General features: G+C 34.5%; 1 protein-coding gene across 1 annotated transcript in view; it reads right to left on the bottom strand.

Moving 5' to 3' along the window:
* The window catches only part of LOC137667504 (titin-like), a 245,020-nt gene that overhangs the window by 123,574 nt on the left and 100,097 nt on the right, over positions 1 to 21,349 (bottom strand). Inside the window, 25 exon segments of the mRNA XM_068408322.1 lie at positions 190 to 270; positions 6,055 to 6,138; positions 7,104 to 7,184; positions 7,806 to 8,138; positions 8,365 to 8,448; positions 8,681 to 8,764; positions 9,005 to 9,082; positions 9,363 to 9,446; positions 9,635 to 9,736; positions 10,640 to 10,723; positions 10,943 to 11,038; positions 11,238 to 11,318; positions 11,860 to 11,946; positions 12,160 to 12,243; positions 12,457 to 12,531; positions 12,737 to 12,814; positions 14,767 to 15,102; positions 15,265 to 15,348; positions 17,451 to 17,531; positions 17,914 to 17,997; positions 19,273 to 19,350; positions 19,670 to 19,732; positions 19,982 to 20,056; positions 20,311 to 20,385; positions 20,551 to 20,625. Coding sequence (XP_068264423.1) covers positions 190 to 270; positions 6,055 to 6,138; positions 7,104 to 7,184; positions 7,806 to 8,138; positions 8,365 to 8,448; positions 8,681 to 8,764; positions 9,005 to 9,082; positions 9,363 to 9,446; positions 9,635 to 9,736; positions 10,640 to 10,723; positions 10,943 to 11,038; positions 11,238 to 11,318; positions 11,860 to 11,946; positions 12,160 to 12,243; positions 12,457 to 12,531; positions 12,737 to 12,814; positions 14,767 to 15,102; positions 15,265 to 15,348; positions 17,451 to 17,531; positions 17,914 to 17,997; positions 19,273 to 19,350; positions 19,670 to 19,732; positions 19,982 to 20,056; positions 20,311 to 20,385; positions 20,551 to 20,625 — 2,547 coding nt within the window.

Raw genomic sequence — 21,349 nt, 5'->3', positions numbered from 1 at the left:
ACACACTGGTACACTCATTACAGCTATGATTCAAAAAGAATAATTTTTAAACAGTAGCATATATAGAACTGTGGGCACAGAAAATGAAAGTAATATAACCACACAAATAAACAATCAAAACACTAATCTGCACAATCAAGGCAAAGGTTTTTTCTTTTCCAAATTTTATTTAACTGTAGTGCAACATACCTTTGGCTGGTGGCGGTTCTGGTTTTCTAGGCACAGCAGTGGGTGCTTTCTCTTCTGGAATTTTCTTGGGCACCTCTGGCACTTTAAAGAAAACAGCATTCATTTTTGTTATATTTAAGGCATTTTAAAATATGTAAATTATTAAGAAGAAAGAGTCTCACGAGAAACATATCAGAAAGAAATGTAAGATCAGATATGAAAAGAGATATGTCATGCAAAAAAAGTATACTATTACATACTAGTGGGATTTTTTATAAATGAAAAATAAGGGGTAATTTTTTCTTATACTGAAAACCCTGCTGTCCAAGAGAAACACAACTTTCCTCCTCAGAGTGAACTTTATTGACACATAAGCTTTAGGTGGTGTTACTCTTGCCTTTTTAGGCACAGCAATGTTTACTTTCTCTTCTGAGACAGATTTCTTAGGTACCTTGAACACTTTAAAGATATTGGTGTATTTTAGGAATTACAAAGATGAAACATTCAATACAGAGAAAACAAAGACAAAACAAGCACATGTATAAGGATACTCTAACAACAGTTACATGTTCTGAAAATCTCTGTGGCTCAATCCCTCTGGCAAACAGTTTGAAGCAACTTTGCTGGGGATCTTTTGTCACGCATGTGTGGTGACATGCCACACAAACTGCTAGTTCAGATAGACTTCTAAAATACCTGACTGAATTGTAACAACCAGTTTCTGTGCCTAATGCTATTTCCGTTTAAGACTAAATCAATTGATCCTGAAGTTTAACATGAGCAATGTGAAAGAGGAAGTGTATATACTTCTTGCTTGAGTATTGATAGAATTTCTGAGGCTGTTTACAGTACCTATAAACACCCACGAAGTGAAAACGTTTGTTCTGTAAATCTCACTGTGTGTTGACTCAGCTAGAGTTTTCTTTATTTTTAGTCCCTTTGACTAGTTTCTCATACAACTTTTATGCCATCACAATGGATTACTCTTGGGTAGAAGAAATAGACAAACTCAACCATTTTTAGTGACTTAACAACAATAAAACAAGGGACAGAAGAATCTTGAAGAAAAAGGAGAAGGAAAGAATATGTTGACCTATACCTTTGGCAGGTGGAGCTTCTGACTTTTTAGGCAGAGGGACAGGCTTCTCTTCAGGAATAGTTGTCTTGGGCAATTCAGGCACTTGAAAGATATTTACTGATTTTAATTTTACAACCGAAAGACGAGTTGAGAAACAGTAAAAGGGACATATATAACATAAACGCCACAAATCTGACACAGGAAAACGGACATATACAACATAAATGCCACAAATCTGACACAAGTAGACCATAAACTATTAAATCAGAAACGATGTAAGAAACAGAAAAGATGTTATCAGCAAAAGACCTCAGTTCTATTAGGCTATCAAAGTACCTTTAGATGGTGGAGATTCTGGTCTTTTAGGCACAGCAGTATGTTCTGTTTTTTTAGGCACAGAAATAGGCACTTTTTCTTCTGGAACAGCTTTCTTAACAACTGTGGGCATTTTAAAGATATTAGTTCATTTTAAGAATTTTAATAGAATAGAAAGACAAGTAATAAAAAATCCCAAGTTTGTAATGTAAGTAAGGTACTAAAAAAATGAACACAAATCTTAAATACATTGAACAAGCACTGAACCATGAACGTGAATAATTAAATTTTCCTGGAGCTCATGACTTTGCAAATTGCAGGAAGAGGTGATGAGAAGATATGTACCTCTAGGTGCTGGAGCCTCCTCTTTTCTATGAACAGTAGAAATTTCTTCTTCTATGTACATCTCCTCATAAACTTCATGTACTTGAAAGATATTAGTTTAAATACTTAAATTAACTTAGGATATATTTAGAAACAAGACAATGTGAAAGACAAAGAACAAATACAATCAAATATTCAAGCTCATCTTAAGATATACAGGTCTATTTTATACCTATCCTCAAAATTAGGATTCTTTCAAATAAGGGAAGAAAAAAAAAAATCTCATATTCTTCCCTGATCTGACCTCTGCAGCTTGCCAGAAGAAAGATGTGTGCTATGTCCTACACTTAGCTACTTCCTTGAGTGCAAAGAGACAGGCCCTGTCTTTCTCAGCTCTGTCACTTTTTCTATTCCCCCCCACCCCCGCCTCGGACTGATCTCAAGCAGCAGGGTCCCTTGCAATAGTCTCTTTTGTGCATAAAGCTAATTTTTCCCTTAAGAACAACTACAGATCATCTAAGTTTTTTTTTTTTTTAAATTAATTTTATTCTGTTGCAGATAACTAAAGTTGCTAACTAAACTCTAGTTTATGATAGACAGAATGTTCTCAAAATAATTAAAGATTTATATATGAAAACATATTTTCTATCCTTCAAAACCTATGCAAAATTTCTTGTACCTTTAAGGTGTGAAGCTGCTTCTTTAGGTAGAGCAGGAGGTATTTTTTCTTTGTGGACAGCTTTCTTTGGTACTTCAGGAACTTAAAAATATTGGTTTATTTTAGAAATTTGCACTAGGAAATAAGTAGTACAGTTTTGTAAAACAATAAAAAATTCTACTAGATCAATATGAAAATACATGGTGTTAACCTGTGAACACAACTGAACAACTTCATTTTTTCTAACTCCTAGCACTTACAGGTCTGAATTTACCCCTCTCTGAAAAGATAGTAGTTAGGGTTTTTTTCTTATCAAACAATCTTTAGGAATTTTGGCACTTTAAAGGGTTTTATTTTTTTTTAAATTTCAAAATTACCTATAAAAGCAAGGCAAAACTCCAGTGTAATTAACTAAATATTATGTTTCAAACATCTATAGAGTTCTTCAGCGCTGGAATTTTATGACAAAACTATGTTTCTATGAAAAAATTTTTGTGGTTTTGTATTTTGTCCTGATTAAAAGTCTTACCTTAATCTTAACTTTATCAAAGCCCCTGACATGACTGCAAAGATTGCTTCTGCAAACAAGCTTCTGTCACAACCGTTTAGATTTCTTTTTTAATATATTGTCAGAGAAAGTATTTTGGGAAATAGAACATGAGACAAGAAGTCAAAAAAATATAAGGTTAATCCCTGGCCCTGCTATAAATTTCCTGTCTACTAAATTTCTTTGTATTTGTCTAATTTTGTCTTTTTAAATTTTAAATTCTTGATGTAGAATGTATCAATCTCTTTGAGCAACTGCTAACACAAGATAAAAATAAGAACTTATAGAAAATGTTCCTTGAATTTGTTTTCCTGAATGAACAATTAGTCTGTCTTAATAGTTGTTCATTAGTTTACCATATGAAGAAAGATGCTGAAATATTTTTTTGAATTCTTTGTAAATGGTTGGAAAATGATTATGTTTTTAATCTCTCATCTCCCTGTATGTATGCACTCTTTCTAAGATAAAAGCAAAGAAAGAAACAGACAAAATACATTCTGACAACAAGAGATCAAATGGAAGAAAACAGTGTATATGACACCTGGTCATGTTGTTCAAGAAAAACAAGCATGTTGGGTTTCTCACTTGGTACCCCACTTTTGAAAGAGGGTAGAGAAAATCCATTTAGAGCTCATGTACCTGTAGCTGGAGGAGCTTCTTCTGTAGGTACAGCAGCAGGTATTTTCTTCAGTGGGACAGTTTTCTTTGTCACTGCAGGTACTTCAAAGATATTACAGTTTTTAAAGAACATTATAATATACAAAATGTAAGTATCAAAGAAGCAATGACAGACACATAGCATCTAAGCAAACATTAGGATGAACACATTAAATAACAGATTAGCACACAGATGGAATGATGAAGATGAATAACTAATTTGTAGGGAACATATTGCTTTATAGACTGTTTGAATAGTTGGTGTACCTTTAGCTGCTGGAGCTTCTGGTTCACTAGGAATAATAACAGGGACCTTTTCTTCTGTTGGAACTTCTCCATAAACTTCAGGCTCTTTAAAGATATTAGTTTATTTTACATATTTTAATATTATTCACAAGACAAGATTAGAAAGACAACTCATAATGCAAAAATGCAGACATGTATATGGACAAAGAGCTGTTTGAACAAAATGTATTTAAATATCTCATTTCAGCCTGATCATTTACCTACTATTGCTAGAAACGACCATTCCCAATTAGTAAAATACTATTTTACAGAAATATTTCATTTATGTTCTAATTACTTAGTTCGGTGTACTAGATAGAAATTGTAATTGAATTTCACATGTCCTCATCTGGCGTTAGCTATCTATATCCCAGCTCAAAAATTAATTAAGTCTTACTCAGGATGGCTCTTAAACCAGTGTCTACTTAAGTTCATTTCTTTGGTCCAATGTGGCTAAAGTGCTTTCCTGGATTAGAAACTTAGTTTCTCTCTTATTTATGTTTATTTCTCCCATTAATGGAGGAGAAAATATCATTTTAAAAATGCTAAACTATAACTAAATCTAAGGGGAGAGAGGGTCTCAAAGACATGGATGGAAGTTACTTTTAAATAATTTTAAAAATGAATTGAAAATATCTCATATTTTACAGAACAATCTAGAGCATGAACTGTTATATTCTCTGCAATTTACTACTTGGTAGATGTGTCATTTATGTACCTTCATACAAAGGAGGCTCCTCTTCTCTAGGAATAATGGTGGGTACTTTCTCCTCAAGGACAGCTCTCTTATGAAACTCAGGAACTTCAAAGATATTAGCTTTCTTTTAGTAACCTCAAAATAATTTTCAACTTTTAAAATCCCAAACAGAAATAAACCCAGAAAACTAAGCTATTTTGAGGTCACAAATACTGTGCCTTTTTGAGAATGAAATATTATACAGTTCTAGAACTGTCCTGCTGAAACAATTAATTCTGTGAAGAAATTTATAGTTTCTGCTCTCAAAGAACATAAGAATTTGCGTTTCTCACTGTATTGTCATGCTTTTCCTTCTGCTATGTGCAACAACTTGAATGGTTTTAACTTACTGTCTCTTGCCCTATTACTTCTCCACCAATATAATGACCAATGTATTAGCTTCAAAACTCCAGTTTAAACTAAATTCACAATTATATTACAAATATAAAAGCACTGAAGGTTTACATACTGGTAGTGTAAGTAGCGATACCTCCTCAGCATGTTTTCATTCATAAATCAATATATTTACTGTTTAGCACATGTATAGCACATAGCTGAAATGTTTGCCTGAGAGTTTTCAATTTATCACCGAGAGCTGAATCGGCACTTACAGACTAGATACTCTTTCCATGGTGTAAAGAACATGAGGATCATTTTAGAAGATGTTAGCTGGGAAAAACAACACAAATATTTCCTTTCCATAAAATCTCATATCAAAGGTTCCTTTACCTTTCATTGGTGGAACTTCTATTTCAGGTGTATGTGTAGTTTTCTTTTCTTCAGTGACAGTTCTTTTGCGAATGGCTGGCCCTTTAAGATATAATTTACTTTTAGGGCTTTCAAAGTTATTTGGAAGAAGTTAGAAAGAAGACGACCAAATCTAGCAAGGAAGATTCATGAAACAACAAAGGATTAAATGCTTCCTGAAAGAACATTTATGTTAATTTTGAAGATTAGACAGAAGAATAACATATTAAAAATATTCTTGAAAGATGGCCATACATTTGGATGGTGGAACCTCCTTCTTTTTCAGAAGAAACAAAATATTATTTCTTTCTGAATTACTTATAGGTAGCTTAACAACAGAACACACATTTTTTAAAGTGTCTCTCACATATTTTTAACAAATGACTTGAAACCAACAGGCAAAAAAAGACTCAATCACAAACAGTTGAAAAAAACACTGTGGGGACATAAAACATATGCACATATTTCTCAACAAATAATGAAGACAAAAGACTGAAATCAGAGTTCATGATTCAGGGGGCAATGCAGAGGAAGTATACCTTTAGCTGGCGGAGTCATTTCCTTTTTAGGAACAGCAGGTAGTACTTTTTCTTTTGGAACAGGTTTCTTCGGCGCCGCTGGCACTTTAAAGACATTGATGTTTTTTTAAGAACTTTTGCAGTATGAATATTATGTAAGAACAGAAATTAAACAAAAAGCAAACAATGCAAAGAGTCAGAAAATTTAGAAAAATACAAAATACAGTGTCCTCAATTGCTTTTGAGTGGTGGCCTTTTGCTTGGATTCACACAGCTAGAGTCTTCATTATTCACTGAAAGAAAAACTGCTCTTGTTGGGTGATTTTTTTGACTGGGATAAGCCTTAACAATTAGGTTTCATGAACTATCAGCTCTAATTAATGGCAACTGGGAATATGGTAAGGTTTTAATTTCCTATCAACTAAATCCAAGTTCTTATGCAAAAAAACCCAACCCTTTCCCATTGATTTAATTCTGATAATTCGTATGAGAAACAACTATAAAAGTTAGTACAAAATGAATTTCTGGAAAATTAAGTGCTCTGAACAAACAATTACAGAGCTTCAGACTAGTACAGAAATTCTACTAGCATCCACTAACACTTGCTATTCATGACACTTATCTTTAGTAATCCTGATGCAGAGAACACCTATTAAGATTATATGCACTCCAGCACATCATTAGGTTGAAGAAGGTCCTAGTTTTTTAGGATTCTGTAGGAAACTAGAGTTTCACTGATATGGCACTATAACTCAACAGACTTTCATTAATTTATTCATCTGCTTGTTTTCAATGATTAGCTATAAAATGTCACTAGTATTGTGACAGCAAAAATTAAATCTTGAAGGTCCTGCCTGCACTTCCTTTGTCCTCAGAACGTAATTTTTCTTGGTTTTGATTTGTTAAAGAAATATAATTTTTTTTAGTAACTTAATCCCTTTTTTTCACTGTACTGCAAAAGAAAGTTAAGGGTCTAGCAGTCAAATCAGAATAGGTAAATTACTGGATGTGGGGATTCAGAGACTCAGGCAGAAGGCTGTTTTTTTAAATTTGTCTAATAGTTGATGTACCTTTAGCTGGCGGAGCTTCTTTTTTAGGAACAGGAACAGGTACTTTTTCTTCTGGCAGAGGTCTTTTAGGCACCTCAGGCACTTTAAAAAATATTATGAGGAATTACAACAGACACAAAGACAGCAAGCAGAGCATTCACTCATTTGTAAAGGAACCATCTCATCATCTACGCAGAGAAAGGTGAACAGCTACTTATCTCAGAGTTCTTGAGCAACGAAAGCTAAGGAATATCAGTGTACATCTTTCTGGTACATTTTAGATGCACTTTCTGTTTGGCATGAGGGATCCTATGACCATAAATTGAAATGATGACAGGGAAGGTCCTACATGAGTTTCAAAATGTCTGTAACTCACAGGAGCTAAACTGGGCAAAAGAAGCAAATATTGACACATAGAAATATTTAATTCATGCTGAAGCTGAACTGAATCAGAAAATTATAATTTACTTTGCTTGTGTCATATCTACACTAGCTCACTGCTTGGGCAGTCAGTTGGGGAATCCTCCCATTCCACTTTGAAGGGAGGAATTCCTTAGGAAGGAGTAGGAAAGAAACAATCTTTGAATGGATTTATCATTACCAGCAAGAGATACACATAGGACTACAAACAGGGAAAAATATAAATAAACACCCAAAGGAGACTTAAGCAGTAGCTGGGAACTCAACAAACTATAAGAATAAAGAAATCATTACGTGATGTACCTATAGCTGGTTGAATTTCGTAAGCCTCCTCATACACCTCCTCGTATTTCTCGTAGATCTCTTCCTTCTCCTTGAACTCATACTTTCCATAGACATCATCTTTCTCCTCAGCCTCCTCTTCATATTCCTGTTCCTGAATCTCCTTATATCCCTCAGGTTCTTCAGGTTCCTCATATGCTTCAATTTCTTCACTTTCCTGAACCTTTTCAAACTCTTCAATACTTTCGTATGTCTCATACTTCTCATACTCTTCATATGTATACTCATACTCCACCACAGGTGCAGGAGCAGGGAATTTCTCTTTCTGAACAAGTTCCTTGGACACTTCGGGCACTTTAGAAAGAGCATTATTGTTATCACTACCTTACATTTTTTTTTTTTTTTTACAATTAGTCAGACAATCCACACAGAACACAAAATGTACATGATAACCACAAGCATAAGATCATTATTAAAATATAAGAACACGCTCCTGAAACAGTACATATACTATAAAAGATTTTAGGAATGAGGAGGAAAAACAAATCTTTGGGAGGAATAAAAAGAAATATATCTGTACCTTTAGTCAGTGTTGGTTCTTTGGGTTTGGGCACAACAGCTGGCACTTTCTCTTCTGCAACAGCTCTTTTACGCACCTCAGGGACTTTAAAGATATGGATTTCTTTTAGGCATTTAAAAAAAAAAACACCTTAAATCAGTATAAGTAAAAAAGCATAAGAAACAGAGCTTTATGGTTCTACAATGCAAACTTTGATAATGAAGAGTTTTAATGTAAATTCAAGCAGAAATCTCATACAACAAAGACAAAAGTTAGAAGGAAGAAGATCAAGAGTATTTTTAGCATAAATATTAATTATACTCAGGAGTACATATACCTTTTGCAGCTGGAAACTCCACTTTTTCAGGGGGTGCAACAGGTACCTTCTCTTCGGGAGCAACCTTCTTAGGCATCTTGGGTACTTTAAAGATAGGACCTAACTTCAGTGTTCTTTTGCACAATTTTTAAATAGACACAAACCCAGAAGCTTACAAACAGCAGCACAGAAACTTACAAACAGCAGCACAGAAACTTACAAACAAACAAATAGTATAGTGACAAATATAATACAAGACAGACATACTAAAGTGTTCCTTGCTAAACTTGACTTGTATGAAGAATGTTATCTATTAATGATAATAACATTTACAAACTGCAATACCTTTGGCTGGTGGAACTGGCACCTTTTTAGGAACAGGTTCTTTCTCTTCAGGAACAGGTTTCTTAGGCATCTCAGGCACTTTAAAGACATTATTTTATTTTAAGAATGTCATCTGCCAGTAGTATGACAAAGACAACAGAAAACATATACAAACAGACATAATGAAATAAGAACTGATCTGCAGAATATATTTGAAATGTTTTAAAGATGAAACAGAAATAAAACCAAAAGACACTTTATATCCATAGGTAGACAGCAGGGACACAAAACTAACTTAAATAACAAACAAAATAAAATAAAATAGAGACACTGAATGAGAATAACAACACATTGTTTTCCTAGGTATTAATTTATGTACCTTTTGCTGGAGGAAGCTCCAGTTTCTCAGGAGTGGGTACAGGTATTTTTTCTTTTGGGACAGGTTTCTTAGGAATCTCTGGCTCTTTAAATATATTATTTTGCAAACACATTTTAAAATTACTTTCAGAGCATTAAAAACATGAAAAAACATGAAACAAGATCACAAGTTCCCCCAAAAGATCATTAAGATTTACATACAACAAGAAATAAAGATGAATTTTAATGAACTCGAAAGATCTCATGAGTAACTTGGAAGAAAAGATCATGTACCTTTTGCTGGTATAGTTTCCTCTGGAATAGTTTCCTCTTCTTCCTCAGGAACAAAAATGGGAACCTTTTCTTCAGCCACAACTTTCTTTGCCACCTCAGGCACTTTAAAGATATTATTTTAAGAACTTTACTTTCACAGCATCACAAAGAAAAATTAGTAACATAAAACACAAGGACACCAACTTTAAAGTAACAATAGTAATAAAAATAAGGGAAACTCTATTAGCGCATTTTTCACTCCCTGAAAACAGCAAAACGTAATTGTGTTATAAGGATTATATGAAGATTAGCTCTTTTGCCCGATTCTTAATTACACAGTATCATTGCCAACAGAAACTATTAGCAAGATATGCTGCAAATGAGAGGTTATAGAAGATTATTAGCATCTAAGTTTTTACATACAAAACTTCCAGTATCTGCTTTTCAATTTTTTTCTAAAGAATTCAGCTGCTGAGGTGGCATTTGCTCAGCATCAATGAGTGGCCTCTGCAATAGTCTGAATTTCACATTTAGTGTATATCTTCTGGTTACTTGTGTGGTCAGTTGTGATTTTATTTTAATTTTATATAAGTTTAGCTAAAAGGCTTGAGATTTTAGCAGACTCTCAAGGTACATGTCAGAATGATCTCCCTGAATTGAAGAATTTCCAGGTAAAGGCCCATTAAACATTATTCCAGGTATTTTATTTAAAAGAAATTTAAATTAATTTAAATATTAGTTCTGAGTAATGATATCACAACGAATTATTTCATTCACAGAAATCACTTAAAATGGAAAACAAGCAGATCATTTAAGGCCTGATTCTCAGCCCACTGAAGTCAATAACAAAATAGACAATGAAGCCCTGCCTGAGACCTAGCACTGCTTACTACAGGGGAGCAGCAGGGTGCTAGAACCAAGGATCTGACTTTACATGAGTGTAAATTGATTTTTAAAATTAGATTGCACTGAAATATGAAAATGTAAGGGAGAGGAACTCTCTGCATACACCACAATGTGATATACCTTTAGCTGGTGGAATTTTCTTTACTTTAGGAACTGCAACAGGTACTTTTTCTTCTGGGATAGCTCTCTTGGGTACCTCTGGCACTTCAAAGATATTGTTTTGATAAGAAATTTTCAATTACTTTTAGAGCATCAAAACTACTAAAACCACAGAACAAAGTCACAAAGACAAATAAGATGAAGAAAACTCGCCTCAGAAAGATAATTAAGGTTTACAGCCAGCTTAAAGCAGTCAACAGAGATGAAGATCTTTTAATGAGCTGAACAAAGCTCTCTGATAGTTTTCAAGAAGGAATGGTGTACCTTTTGTTGGTATCTCTGGAACAGCTTCCTCTTCCTCTTCTTCTTCAGGAACAAAAATAGGTACCTCTTCAGGCGGAGGTCTTGGTATTCCTGGTACTTCAAAGATAGTATTTAAGTGTAGAAAATTTAGACACAACATCAGAAACGGAGAGACAAGTTACACAGAAGCTGAAGAGTATGAATTGGCAAGCACATTTGTCACAAACTGCTAGAATACTTCAGTTAAATTCTAATAACAAACGTACAGAAACAATGAGACACGTCATCGACATGTTAAGTTATTAAGAACAGATACCTTTGGCTGGTGGAGGTTCTGGCTTTTTATGTACAGGGACAGGTACTTTCTTTTCTGTAACTTTCTTGGGCACTTCAGGCACTTTAAAGACATTTTTGTTTAAGAAATGAATTTTCAATGTAACATAAAACATAGTAAAATGATAACTGTATAACAGATATTAAGATAACTACACAGATATGGTAAAATTTAATTGTGTATGAAAGATAACATTGATTTTATGCACAGATTTATGCACAGATGTAAACTTACAAACATACAGACTACAGCATTACAAATTGGCGTAGTAAGGCTAAGGGCTTAAGACTGGCTGTTTAAGTACATTGTTTATCTTTTTTTAGCATCTGTTTTTGAAACAGCAAATAATTTAAAATAATTTAGATGTATAAGATCCAAAAGACAGAGACAATACAAGACAAACATAGACATTTTCAAAGTGTAGAATAAGCATAGCACCCATGAGAAACAGAAACAGCCACAATATGGCGTTCTGCTCAAACACAGATCAGTGAATGGTTCAGTATCAAACACACTAGAGTGAGGAATGGGATTGTTACTCGCAGTCTTCTAAAGCTGAAGAAACAAACCTAGAATTACACAGTTGAGCCAGAAACTGGTGTACCTTTGGCTGGTGGAGGTTCTTCCACTTTTTTAGGCACTGGGACAAGTACCTTCTCTTCTGGCACAGGTCTCTTTGGTACTTCAGGCACTTTAAAGATATTATTGTATTTTAAGAATTTCATTTTTGAACCATAAGGTAAAGAGCAATGGTATGAAACAATAAAGTGGAATGACAAAGAAAAACTGTCAAGAATAGAAAACTCTCTTCACTCTACATTTTGTTAAAGAGGAAAGGTGAACAAACAAAGACTGGTTTTTAATTTTTTTTTTTTTTAACACATTTAGTCAAGAGCTGATATACCTTTGGCTGGTGAAACTTCCTTCTTTTTTGGTACAGGAACAGGAACTTTCTCTTCTGGCACAGGTTTCTTTGGCACTTCTGGAGCTTAGTAAGATATTATTGTAAATTGAGCTTGGCAAAAGAATCTAAAACACCATGATGTACAAGCCAGTGACAGTAAACAGTTGAACACAAACACAAAGAACCACAATGTTTAAAAGCAGCAATCCTTTTACTATCCTACTGTTTAACACAAGTGAGAAGATAAATTAAGTTTAGAAGACCTTTCTGATCACAGCTAATTACAAGTTTATATACCTTTAGCTGGGGGAGCTTCTTTCTTTGGCACTTGGACTTTCTTTGCAGGTACAGGTTTCTTTGGCACCTCAGGCACTTCAAAAACATTATTTTGGTTAAAAAATAATCCACAAGCTAGTCAAAACAGAAATTAAACAAAAAAGACAGCAGCACAAACATTTCATATGAAGAAACCCCTCCAAAAAGAACAGAAAAAAGTAACGATCAAGTAAGGCATCTGAAAAATACTGTGGATTACATATTCAGAGGATGTCTGCTAACATAAAGAGATGATATATACCTTTTGCTGGAGGACCTTCTCTTTTCTTCAGAATAGATATTTTTTCCTCTGGAACAGGCTTCTTGGGAACCTTGGGCACTTGAAAGATATCATTAATGTTTTAGGTGTTTACTTCTAAACCAACAGGAACATAAAGTATGAGAAAGCATCACAAACACATACCTAAAACATACAGCTATGATTTAACATGGTTTGATCATTAAGACAAAATAAAATAGCAAACATTATATTAACTGCTATTATGTCTCTTCTCCTTGCACAGCCATTGATGCCATCAATAAAAATGTTTTAAACTTCAAAGGCTTATTTGCTAATCCAAAGACTGAATTAAGACAGAGTTTGACTGTTTAGAACCAGCTATTAAAGAAGATTAAGAAGTATCATGGTGGGGAAACTTGCAAAAATACAATTTTATTTTTTCCTCCAATTTTTGGATATTTATTACAAACATTGTAATAAATAATTATTTAATTGCTGTATTATTTATTTAATGGTTTTACTACATCTTCTTATTTTTCCCTATAGCTATGATTCTAATGCTTCTCAGGCACGTAATAGGTTGCATCTGATCATGTTGAATAAGCCAGTTTTGTATACGCATTGAACATATAATGCCGATTACACTTCCTCAGAAATTTCCAGTTTTGCTTTCCAATTGCTTCCTCAGAAAATTCCAATAGCAATTTCCAATTGCTAAAAAGCAAGCACATCAAGTTTATCAATTGACTTACTTCAAACACACAACTATGGACACAGTGTAAGTACCCAGCAGTTTATACTACAATTTGTTGGGTAATGGCAATGTTCGTGAGTGGTTTGCTTAGACGAAAAAAAAAGAAATCCTGACTCTGATGAAATCAATAGATTTTCCCTTTAACTGCAGTGAGGCAAAGGTTTCTACTAAAATGTACCTTAATGTTTTTTGTACTCCAAAACCCAGAAATATCCATACAAGTGTTATGATGACAGGGGAGTAATCCTACTGGCTTTAAGCATACTGAAGAATGTTTGGAGCACATATGAATGAAACTTAACGGCTAAGATAAAGCCAAAGGAAATTTTGGCTAACCCTAATCTTCCTGTTCAGGATTAACCTGGCTTTTGCAGTGTACAGCCTGGTCTTACTGCTAATCAATATGTCAAAATTCTAGTGCAAACAATTTTAAGTATAGTTTCGGCATTCATCAATAAGTCAAAAAAAATTCTGAACTACTTTTGGGGAAGAGACACTATGTAATTATTTGAATCAGGACTGGAAAATATACATTTCTAAGTACTCTTAGATGATTACGTAATTTTGGAAAATCAGATATAGTTAGTCTATATCTTTATATTATGATGTAGAAAGGCTTTATTACCAAGATCTTGGTGTGACCTAGTTGTCTTCTCTAAGTAGTGAATAGTATGTTCATCCTGTACTAACAATGTTGAAAATTTACACCAGTACCATAAAAATTATTCCCAAGGAAAACTCCTAAAACTAAGAATATTTAAATATGGCAATTTAATAGAACCTTTTATAGCTTTGCTTTCCATGAAAGTATATTATTCCCTTCAAGAAACAAATAAACACCTATAAGGTTTTCAAAGGTTCTGAGTCAATGTGACTTGTGTTCCTAAATCACTTATTTTCAAGTACCCTACCTGTTTTCTAGATGAACATGTTTTTTGTCTGTGATTACAGAATTCTCATAAACAGTTCTAAGTATTTTAAGCACAGTCTGATAGCAAAATTGGACCCCAGACGAGGATGAAATAAAGCTTGGTTAAATTTTCTTAGTGGGTTATACAGACTTCATATGAAAGAGGAGTGAACATGTATGACATGAAACATTTAAATTTATAGAGGTAGTAGTAAAGAGTAGACAAACAGCCATTGCATGTTTCCTACACTGTATACTAAGCATTAAACATCTCGAAAAAAGGCACACTGTAAAGCACATCGAAACATATTAAAACAACACTTTGGTACATTAACAGAATGAAAAGATACTACTTTTTATCACACAAATCCTAAAATTAAAGTATACCTCTAACTGGTGGGGGAGCCTCCTCTTCATATCGGGGAACTTCTGACTCTTCCTCCTCATATTCAGGGACTTCCTCTTCGTAATAAGCAGCTTCTTCTTCATAACGGGTGACTTCTTCCTCTTCATATTGAGGAACTTCTTCATACTGAGGAACTTCCTCATCATAATGACTAACTTCTTCATAATGGTGGAATTCCTCCTTGTAATGGATTACTTCTTTCTCATATCTGGTGGCTTCTTCCTCTGCGTATTTTGGAATCTCTTCTTCCTCTTCATACTGAGGAACTTCAACATACACTTTTTCTTTTCGGACAACTGTCTTGCGTACTTCAGGCACTTAAAAAGATATCAATTAAAAGAATCTTAAAATTCATTGCCAATAAGAATTAAACAAAAGGAAGAATATTCCATAGAAAACAAATCAGTATTCACTGTACATGGAACATACAAGACACAAAAAAACATTTATACCGTGTTTCAATACTCTATCCAGCATACCTTTGGCTGGTGGTCTTGCCATTTTTTTAGGAGGATAAATTGGTACTCTTTCTTCAATGACAGCCCTCTCTGGTACATCAGGCACTTAAAAGATACAGTACATTTACATTTAAGAATTTTTAAAAGTGTTGTTTAAAAACAAAATTGTTCTTGTTAAGAAACACAAAAAGATGACTTACAAATACTTGGCTGATATGTAAAAGACATGTGCTTATTGACACTGGACATGTAATTATGGAAGCCATTAGGCTGCTATTCAAGTAAGTAACAACACACATTTCAAGATCCCTCTATAAGCAACTGATTCCTGCTTCATCCACTGCTGCCAGCAGTGAAGTTAAGCTTGCTAATGGGCAGAACTCAAATTCCAAATTCAACCAATTACAAAATCACTAAATTCCACTGTCATCTGTGGCAGCCCGTCTCCACAGCAGTGACACTTTGCACTACCTCAGTATAGAGCAAGAATCCTCAATCATTGGTAACAAAAGATTTGCATAGGAAACTCTAGATGAAGATGAGGGAGCACACAGAGAAAACCTTTGTGAGTGACTGACAATGGATAAGAGCTCTGGTCTAATTAAAGGCAAAATAATTAATTGCTCAGTGAGGAAGGTATTCTTACTCTTCTGTCGATTGCTTTACAAAGTGGCTTGTTTGTTCAGGCATGGAGCCATTCCCTATAAGAGCAGGAAAACTTCCAAAAGATTAAGGTGTGAATATGTTCACTTTTAAAGATTTATTAAGGAAAGAACGCACGCTATGTTTAAGCAGCATATTCTCTTTTTCAGAACAGCAGTGCATAGGTCTTGTCTTCTGAGGCAGGTGTCTTGGGAAATTTTTGACCAATATAACTGGAAACTACACAGAAAATTACCCTAGCATTTTAACATCTGGGAGACTACTAGACTTGCCAAGTAAGAGAATAACTTTGGCATTTTCTTAATGGATTGGAGATCTTTTTTGATCTTCTTAAGAGATGGAATCCATTCTGTCAGTGACAGATTTGAGAATTTCTACATGCTTTCTTCATGACAAGCTGCAGTGAGCATAGATGAGTGACTGCTACAAGTCTTGAAGCTTGTTAAATGGGTGTTATTTTTGGGACAATGTGAAGACTGACCAGCTCTTTAAATATTTTCTGGAAAAGCCCTGCTTGATATTTAATTGTAAGTGCCAGGTACATCTGCATTTGAAATCTTAAACTAAAACTCATTGGAAGTGGTAACTTTGGTTGATTTGATAACAAAAACTGCATTGAACATGAGTGCCTTTGCCAGGAAGCTCAGATTCCTTTGGATTCCTTTGTCGTAGTTACAACACCTCTATTTGCTGTCCCGTGGGAGAACTGTTGCATTTAATGTCCTTCTGCTTTGACCCTTTATTTTCCAGACCAGCTGGCGTATTACCTCTGCCTTACAGAAAGCCAGTCAAAGATCCTCTGCCATCCTCCTCTTAGTACTCATGATCTGCCTGTCCCCCCCATCATTCTCCAACAGAGAGACTAAATATATTACTTAACTTCATACTGTTGTGATTGTATTAATCTTTCATGACATGCATATGATAATTCTGTTTATCAACAGCAGCAGACCTGAAAGTAGTAAGTATGAGGCATCTTGTGGCTCATTTTTCACAAATCAATAGATTGCCTCCAAAAGTGATAGAGCAATGAATTTTCTCTCAAAGCTGTGGACTTTGTTGAAAGCCCTTGAGCCGGCAGGTCCAATATATGGGAATGTGCTGTGTCTCAGCCAGGCAGACAACAGCAGAGGTAAAGGTTTTTTCTTTCATCTTCAGATTTAGGTGAGGAATTGCTGTTTCAGAACAGGAAAAGACAGGCTTTCTTTTCAGAAAAGGAAAGCATGTTAATATAAATTAAGGAAAAGGTTGTCTGTTTCCCCTCAAAGGTCAGACAGGTGGCAAGATTTGCAAAGGAGCACCTAGTGAAATGGTTGGGCTTCCACTATAACAACAGCAGTAAGCCAGAAGGAAAGATTTAAGCCTTTTGTGAGAATTGAATACTGTCCTGTGGTGTCCTATAAGCTTCACTTTCAGGATAAACTGATGATCTGCACAGGACATGAAATTGTGTTTTGTTGTCTTTTGTTTGTTTGTTTGTTTGTTTTTTTAAGTAGATGACAAGATGTAAATTTGGACACAGAATCTTTTTAATCCATTCATACCTGTGTATGAAATCTCCTTTTCTGTATGAAGAGAAATGGATACTTCCTCTGACATAGCCCAGTGTTCTTCTTCTGTTGGTACTTCAAAGACAGAGTCTAATGTTAATTTTTTTCTCTGGTGCAATATCATGTATAATAATAAATATTCCCATTTGGGGTTTATTAAAAAAATAATTATCACTTCCTGACACCTCCCACACCCACAGTAACTGGGAAAAATATGTCTCTAGTGTGTCTCAAAGACTGTTAAGGTTCCCTTGGGACTATGGTGGAACATAGTGGTGGACTTGGTAGTGTTAGGTTAATGGTTGGACTCAATGATCTTAAGGGTCTTTTCCAACCTAAATGATTCTATGATTCTAACATTAGAACTCCAAGAAAGGTGCCAGACCAGTAGGCTTGAAGCTGTGGTGGTATTGCATGAGGACAGTCTGTTCATAGATTAATCTGTGGGCAGGAGTACCTTCTGGTGGTGGAGACACTTTCCTTTTTGGAACAGCAATGGGTACTCTTTCTTCTCTGGCAATTTTCTTTGGTGCTTCTGGCACTTTAAAGATAGTAATTGTAAGAATATTAAATTCTAAAAGAAATCACACACTTTCTGAATTTCATATGAAAGAATTATGGACAAACAATTATGGGGAAATAGTACACATTTACATAGCAAAGATACTTATAATAAACAGAACAATCACACCAGCCATACAAACATAAAGACATTTAAATTAACAGAGAAACTGACGAGTTGAATCTTTAATGCATAGTAGCTAGATATACATTAAATATTTTGAAGACTACTAGTTTGTGGGGTTTCAGGAATAAATTCACCAGATAAATTAGACACTTTGAAACACCGTGCAATTTTAGCAACAGCGGAAATATAGTTAAATATCAAAATAATATCTATCTACTGAAATGATACATATAATATTAGAATAACAGATATATAGACCAAGACACATCAAAAAGCAAACAGCATATTCACACATCAGGAAGTAAGATGGAATGATTGAGATGAAAGATGTAAATAATTTGCCTCTAGGCTCTTCAGAAACGTATTTAAACCACAGAACACCACACATACAGGATACGTAACAAAAACACTTGTCAAACATAAGAAAATCACAGAAACAGAGGACATATTTTTAAGTTTGAAACCCTTCACTGAGTATTGACAGTGTTATAAAACATTAATAGTTTTTTTCCTAAACATGTTCATATTTATTTGACTTTTTCACGGAGTAAATGTCTTCACTAAGCTTTCCAAAGCTCTTAAGCAGCCATAGTGATCAATGAAGTTAAATAGTGGCTAGAAAATGCAAAGAATGAAGGTGTGCAACTGCCTTCTGTCACCTTCTGCATTCTTTTGCAGGGGAGAAGACAAAGGTCCATTTCATTCATAATCAAGTCAGGAGAGACTGGGATTTGATTAACCAGGCAGATGGTGAGTATGATGTACATGGACATCTGATATTTAGAAGACTTCTCTACTTTCAAAAGAGCTTCTATACCTTTAGCTGGTGGAGCTGCCACTTTCTGTGAAATTGGAACAGGTACTTTCTCTTCTGGCACAGGCTTCTTGGGCACTGCTGGTATTTTTTTAAAAAAAGTTTATTTTAAAAGATTTTGATTTAATCACAGTTTATGACCATAATCAGATGACAAAACACAAACGCAGAGACTTGACATTTCTTCAAGTTAAATAAAAAAAAAGACAGCAAACACTGAACATTACAGCTTGTGTTAGACAATTAGACATTATAAATATAAATCAGTATTCTGAAACAAGACTTCTTTTGTGTAGCTCTGAAAAATTATATACCTCTTTTTGGTGGAGCCTCCTCTTTTTTAGCAACTGCAACTTCTTCTTCTGTGATAATTTTCCTGTGCACTTCAGTCACTTAAAAATAATAAGTGTAAGAATATTTAATTGCAATATTTGAAACGCAGACATATGTAAGTTTTTTTCTACTTAATCTGATGTTTTTAAAAAGAAAATGTTAAGTAAACTTCAACAGCAACAAACATGAGACACTGCCGAAGAGAGTACTTTACAGCCGTAGCACAAAGATGAGTAAATAGTCAAAAGAAAAGGGAGATCCAGACAGCGGTTACAGATACTAACAAATAAAAAATTATTTAAGCAAAATGCCTAAACATAGATACTGCAAGGCCAAACAAAAAAATCTCCATGATAATAATATTCTCAGTTTGTTTACCTTTGGTTGATGGAGGTTCTTCAACTTCTATCTCAAAAGTGGGCACCCATTCTTCTGCAGGTTCTTAAAAAAGATTGTGCAACTTTAGAAAATGTGATTAATTTCACCAACAGATATAAGATAAAAGACAAAACAGCACATAAATCTCATCAAGATGACACAGGCCACACTGTAGATGAATGGACGTAAGTATATGTTTGATGTTGAAGAAATTTTATATATGAGATACATTTTTATCAACATGCATATATGATAAAGATGTAATGCAGCAAAAAAAGCATTTTTTGCAACAGGAACAAACAACTGATATACCTCTTGCTGGTGAAGCCTCCTTTTTAGGCACAGGGACAGGTACTTTAGGAACTGCTTTCTTACGAACTTCAGGAACTTCAGAAAAATGAGTAAGATGAGAAGGAAGATGAGAAAGAATATTAAGGTGCAATATTTGTAATTGTCTACGACATCACAATGTGTTTTACTGAGTTAAGACAAACAATACTTTTCATAGTACAAGACGGAATATGAGACAAATATTCATCACCGGAAGCAGACGCTACCCACATCAACACGTACAAACAAGACAGTAAGACAAACATAATCCCCTTGAAGATACATCACCCAGATGAGGAACTGGTTTATACCTTTAAATGCTGGAGCTTCTTTAGGGGCAGCTGGAACTTTTGGCTCAGGGACAACTTTCCTATGCTTCTCAGGCACTTTGAAAGATCACAATACATAGTTTTACAAAGAGGAGTAGTATCACTATAACATGCATAGATTTCCTTAATACAAAAAACCACAAATGAAGATAAACATATAGTGGCAACATAATGCTCAAAATGATGAAACAACCAATATTTTGTAATGAAAAGAACGCATACCTTTAGTGGGTGGGGTTTCCTCTCTTTTAGGAGCAGTTACCCTCTCCTCTACGTAGTAAGATTCTTCTTCAGTCACTTAAAAAGAGTAAAATTAAAAAGTACTTGAGTTTAAGTATTTGACATCTATGACTGTCTTTATGGCCCTGGTAAGCAACAAAATATTTGTAAGACAAGAATAAGCAGTGTGCTTTACTAACAGACACCTCTGGTATTACAAAATCTATGTTCAAACCATACTGCTCCCTCTGAAATGAATGGAAAAACTACAAGTAACTTAAGTGGAACTGAGATGGAGCTCTCATCTTGTATTTCTGTGGAATTTGAAAGTGCTCAGCATTTGAAGTACTAGATCAGCACTTTCCATTCCTCTGTCCACTAGTCCACTAATGTTGGAATTTGTTCACTTTCAGAAAGCCTCTCTCCCAAATACTGAGAAAACTCCTTGGCTAAAACCATCACTTGAAAAATACGTACTACGGTGTCACTTGTAACGGAAATTGAGTCAATCAGTGTATGTTACTATCCTCCACAGCATTATGTTACCACCAATAAACTTACAGGTGGAAACAATTTAGTCATTTTATGATGAAACGGTCTGAGGAACCAGAGTGCACCATAGTATTCTGAAGGACCTTTTCTTCACGCAGGCAACCTGGTAGAAGACGAACTTCCAACAGAGGATTTTTGTAAAAAAAAAAAGAAGGGCTGATAATTCTCAGCATCCAAGAGATACGTCATTATTTTCACTGTATCAAACCAGGATTAACGACTACACTTTTGAAATGCAAGTAATAGAAAC

This window comes from Nyctibius grandis, chromosome 9 (genome assembly GCF_013368605.1).
Source record: "Nyctibius grandis isolate bNycGra1 chromosome 9, bNycGra1.pri, whole genome shotgun sequence".
NCBI classification, from domain to species: Eukaryota; Metazoa; Chordata; class Aves; order Nyctibiiformes; family Nyctibiidae; genus Nyctibius; species Nyctibius grandis.
Note: the sequence above shows the minus strand (reverse complement) of the source record. Positions and strands in the feature narration are given on the sequence as shown.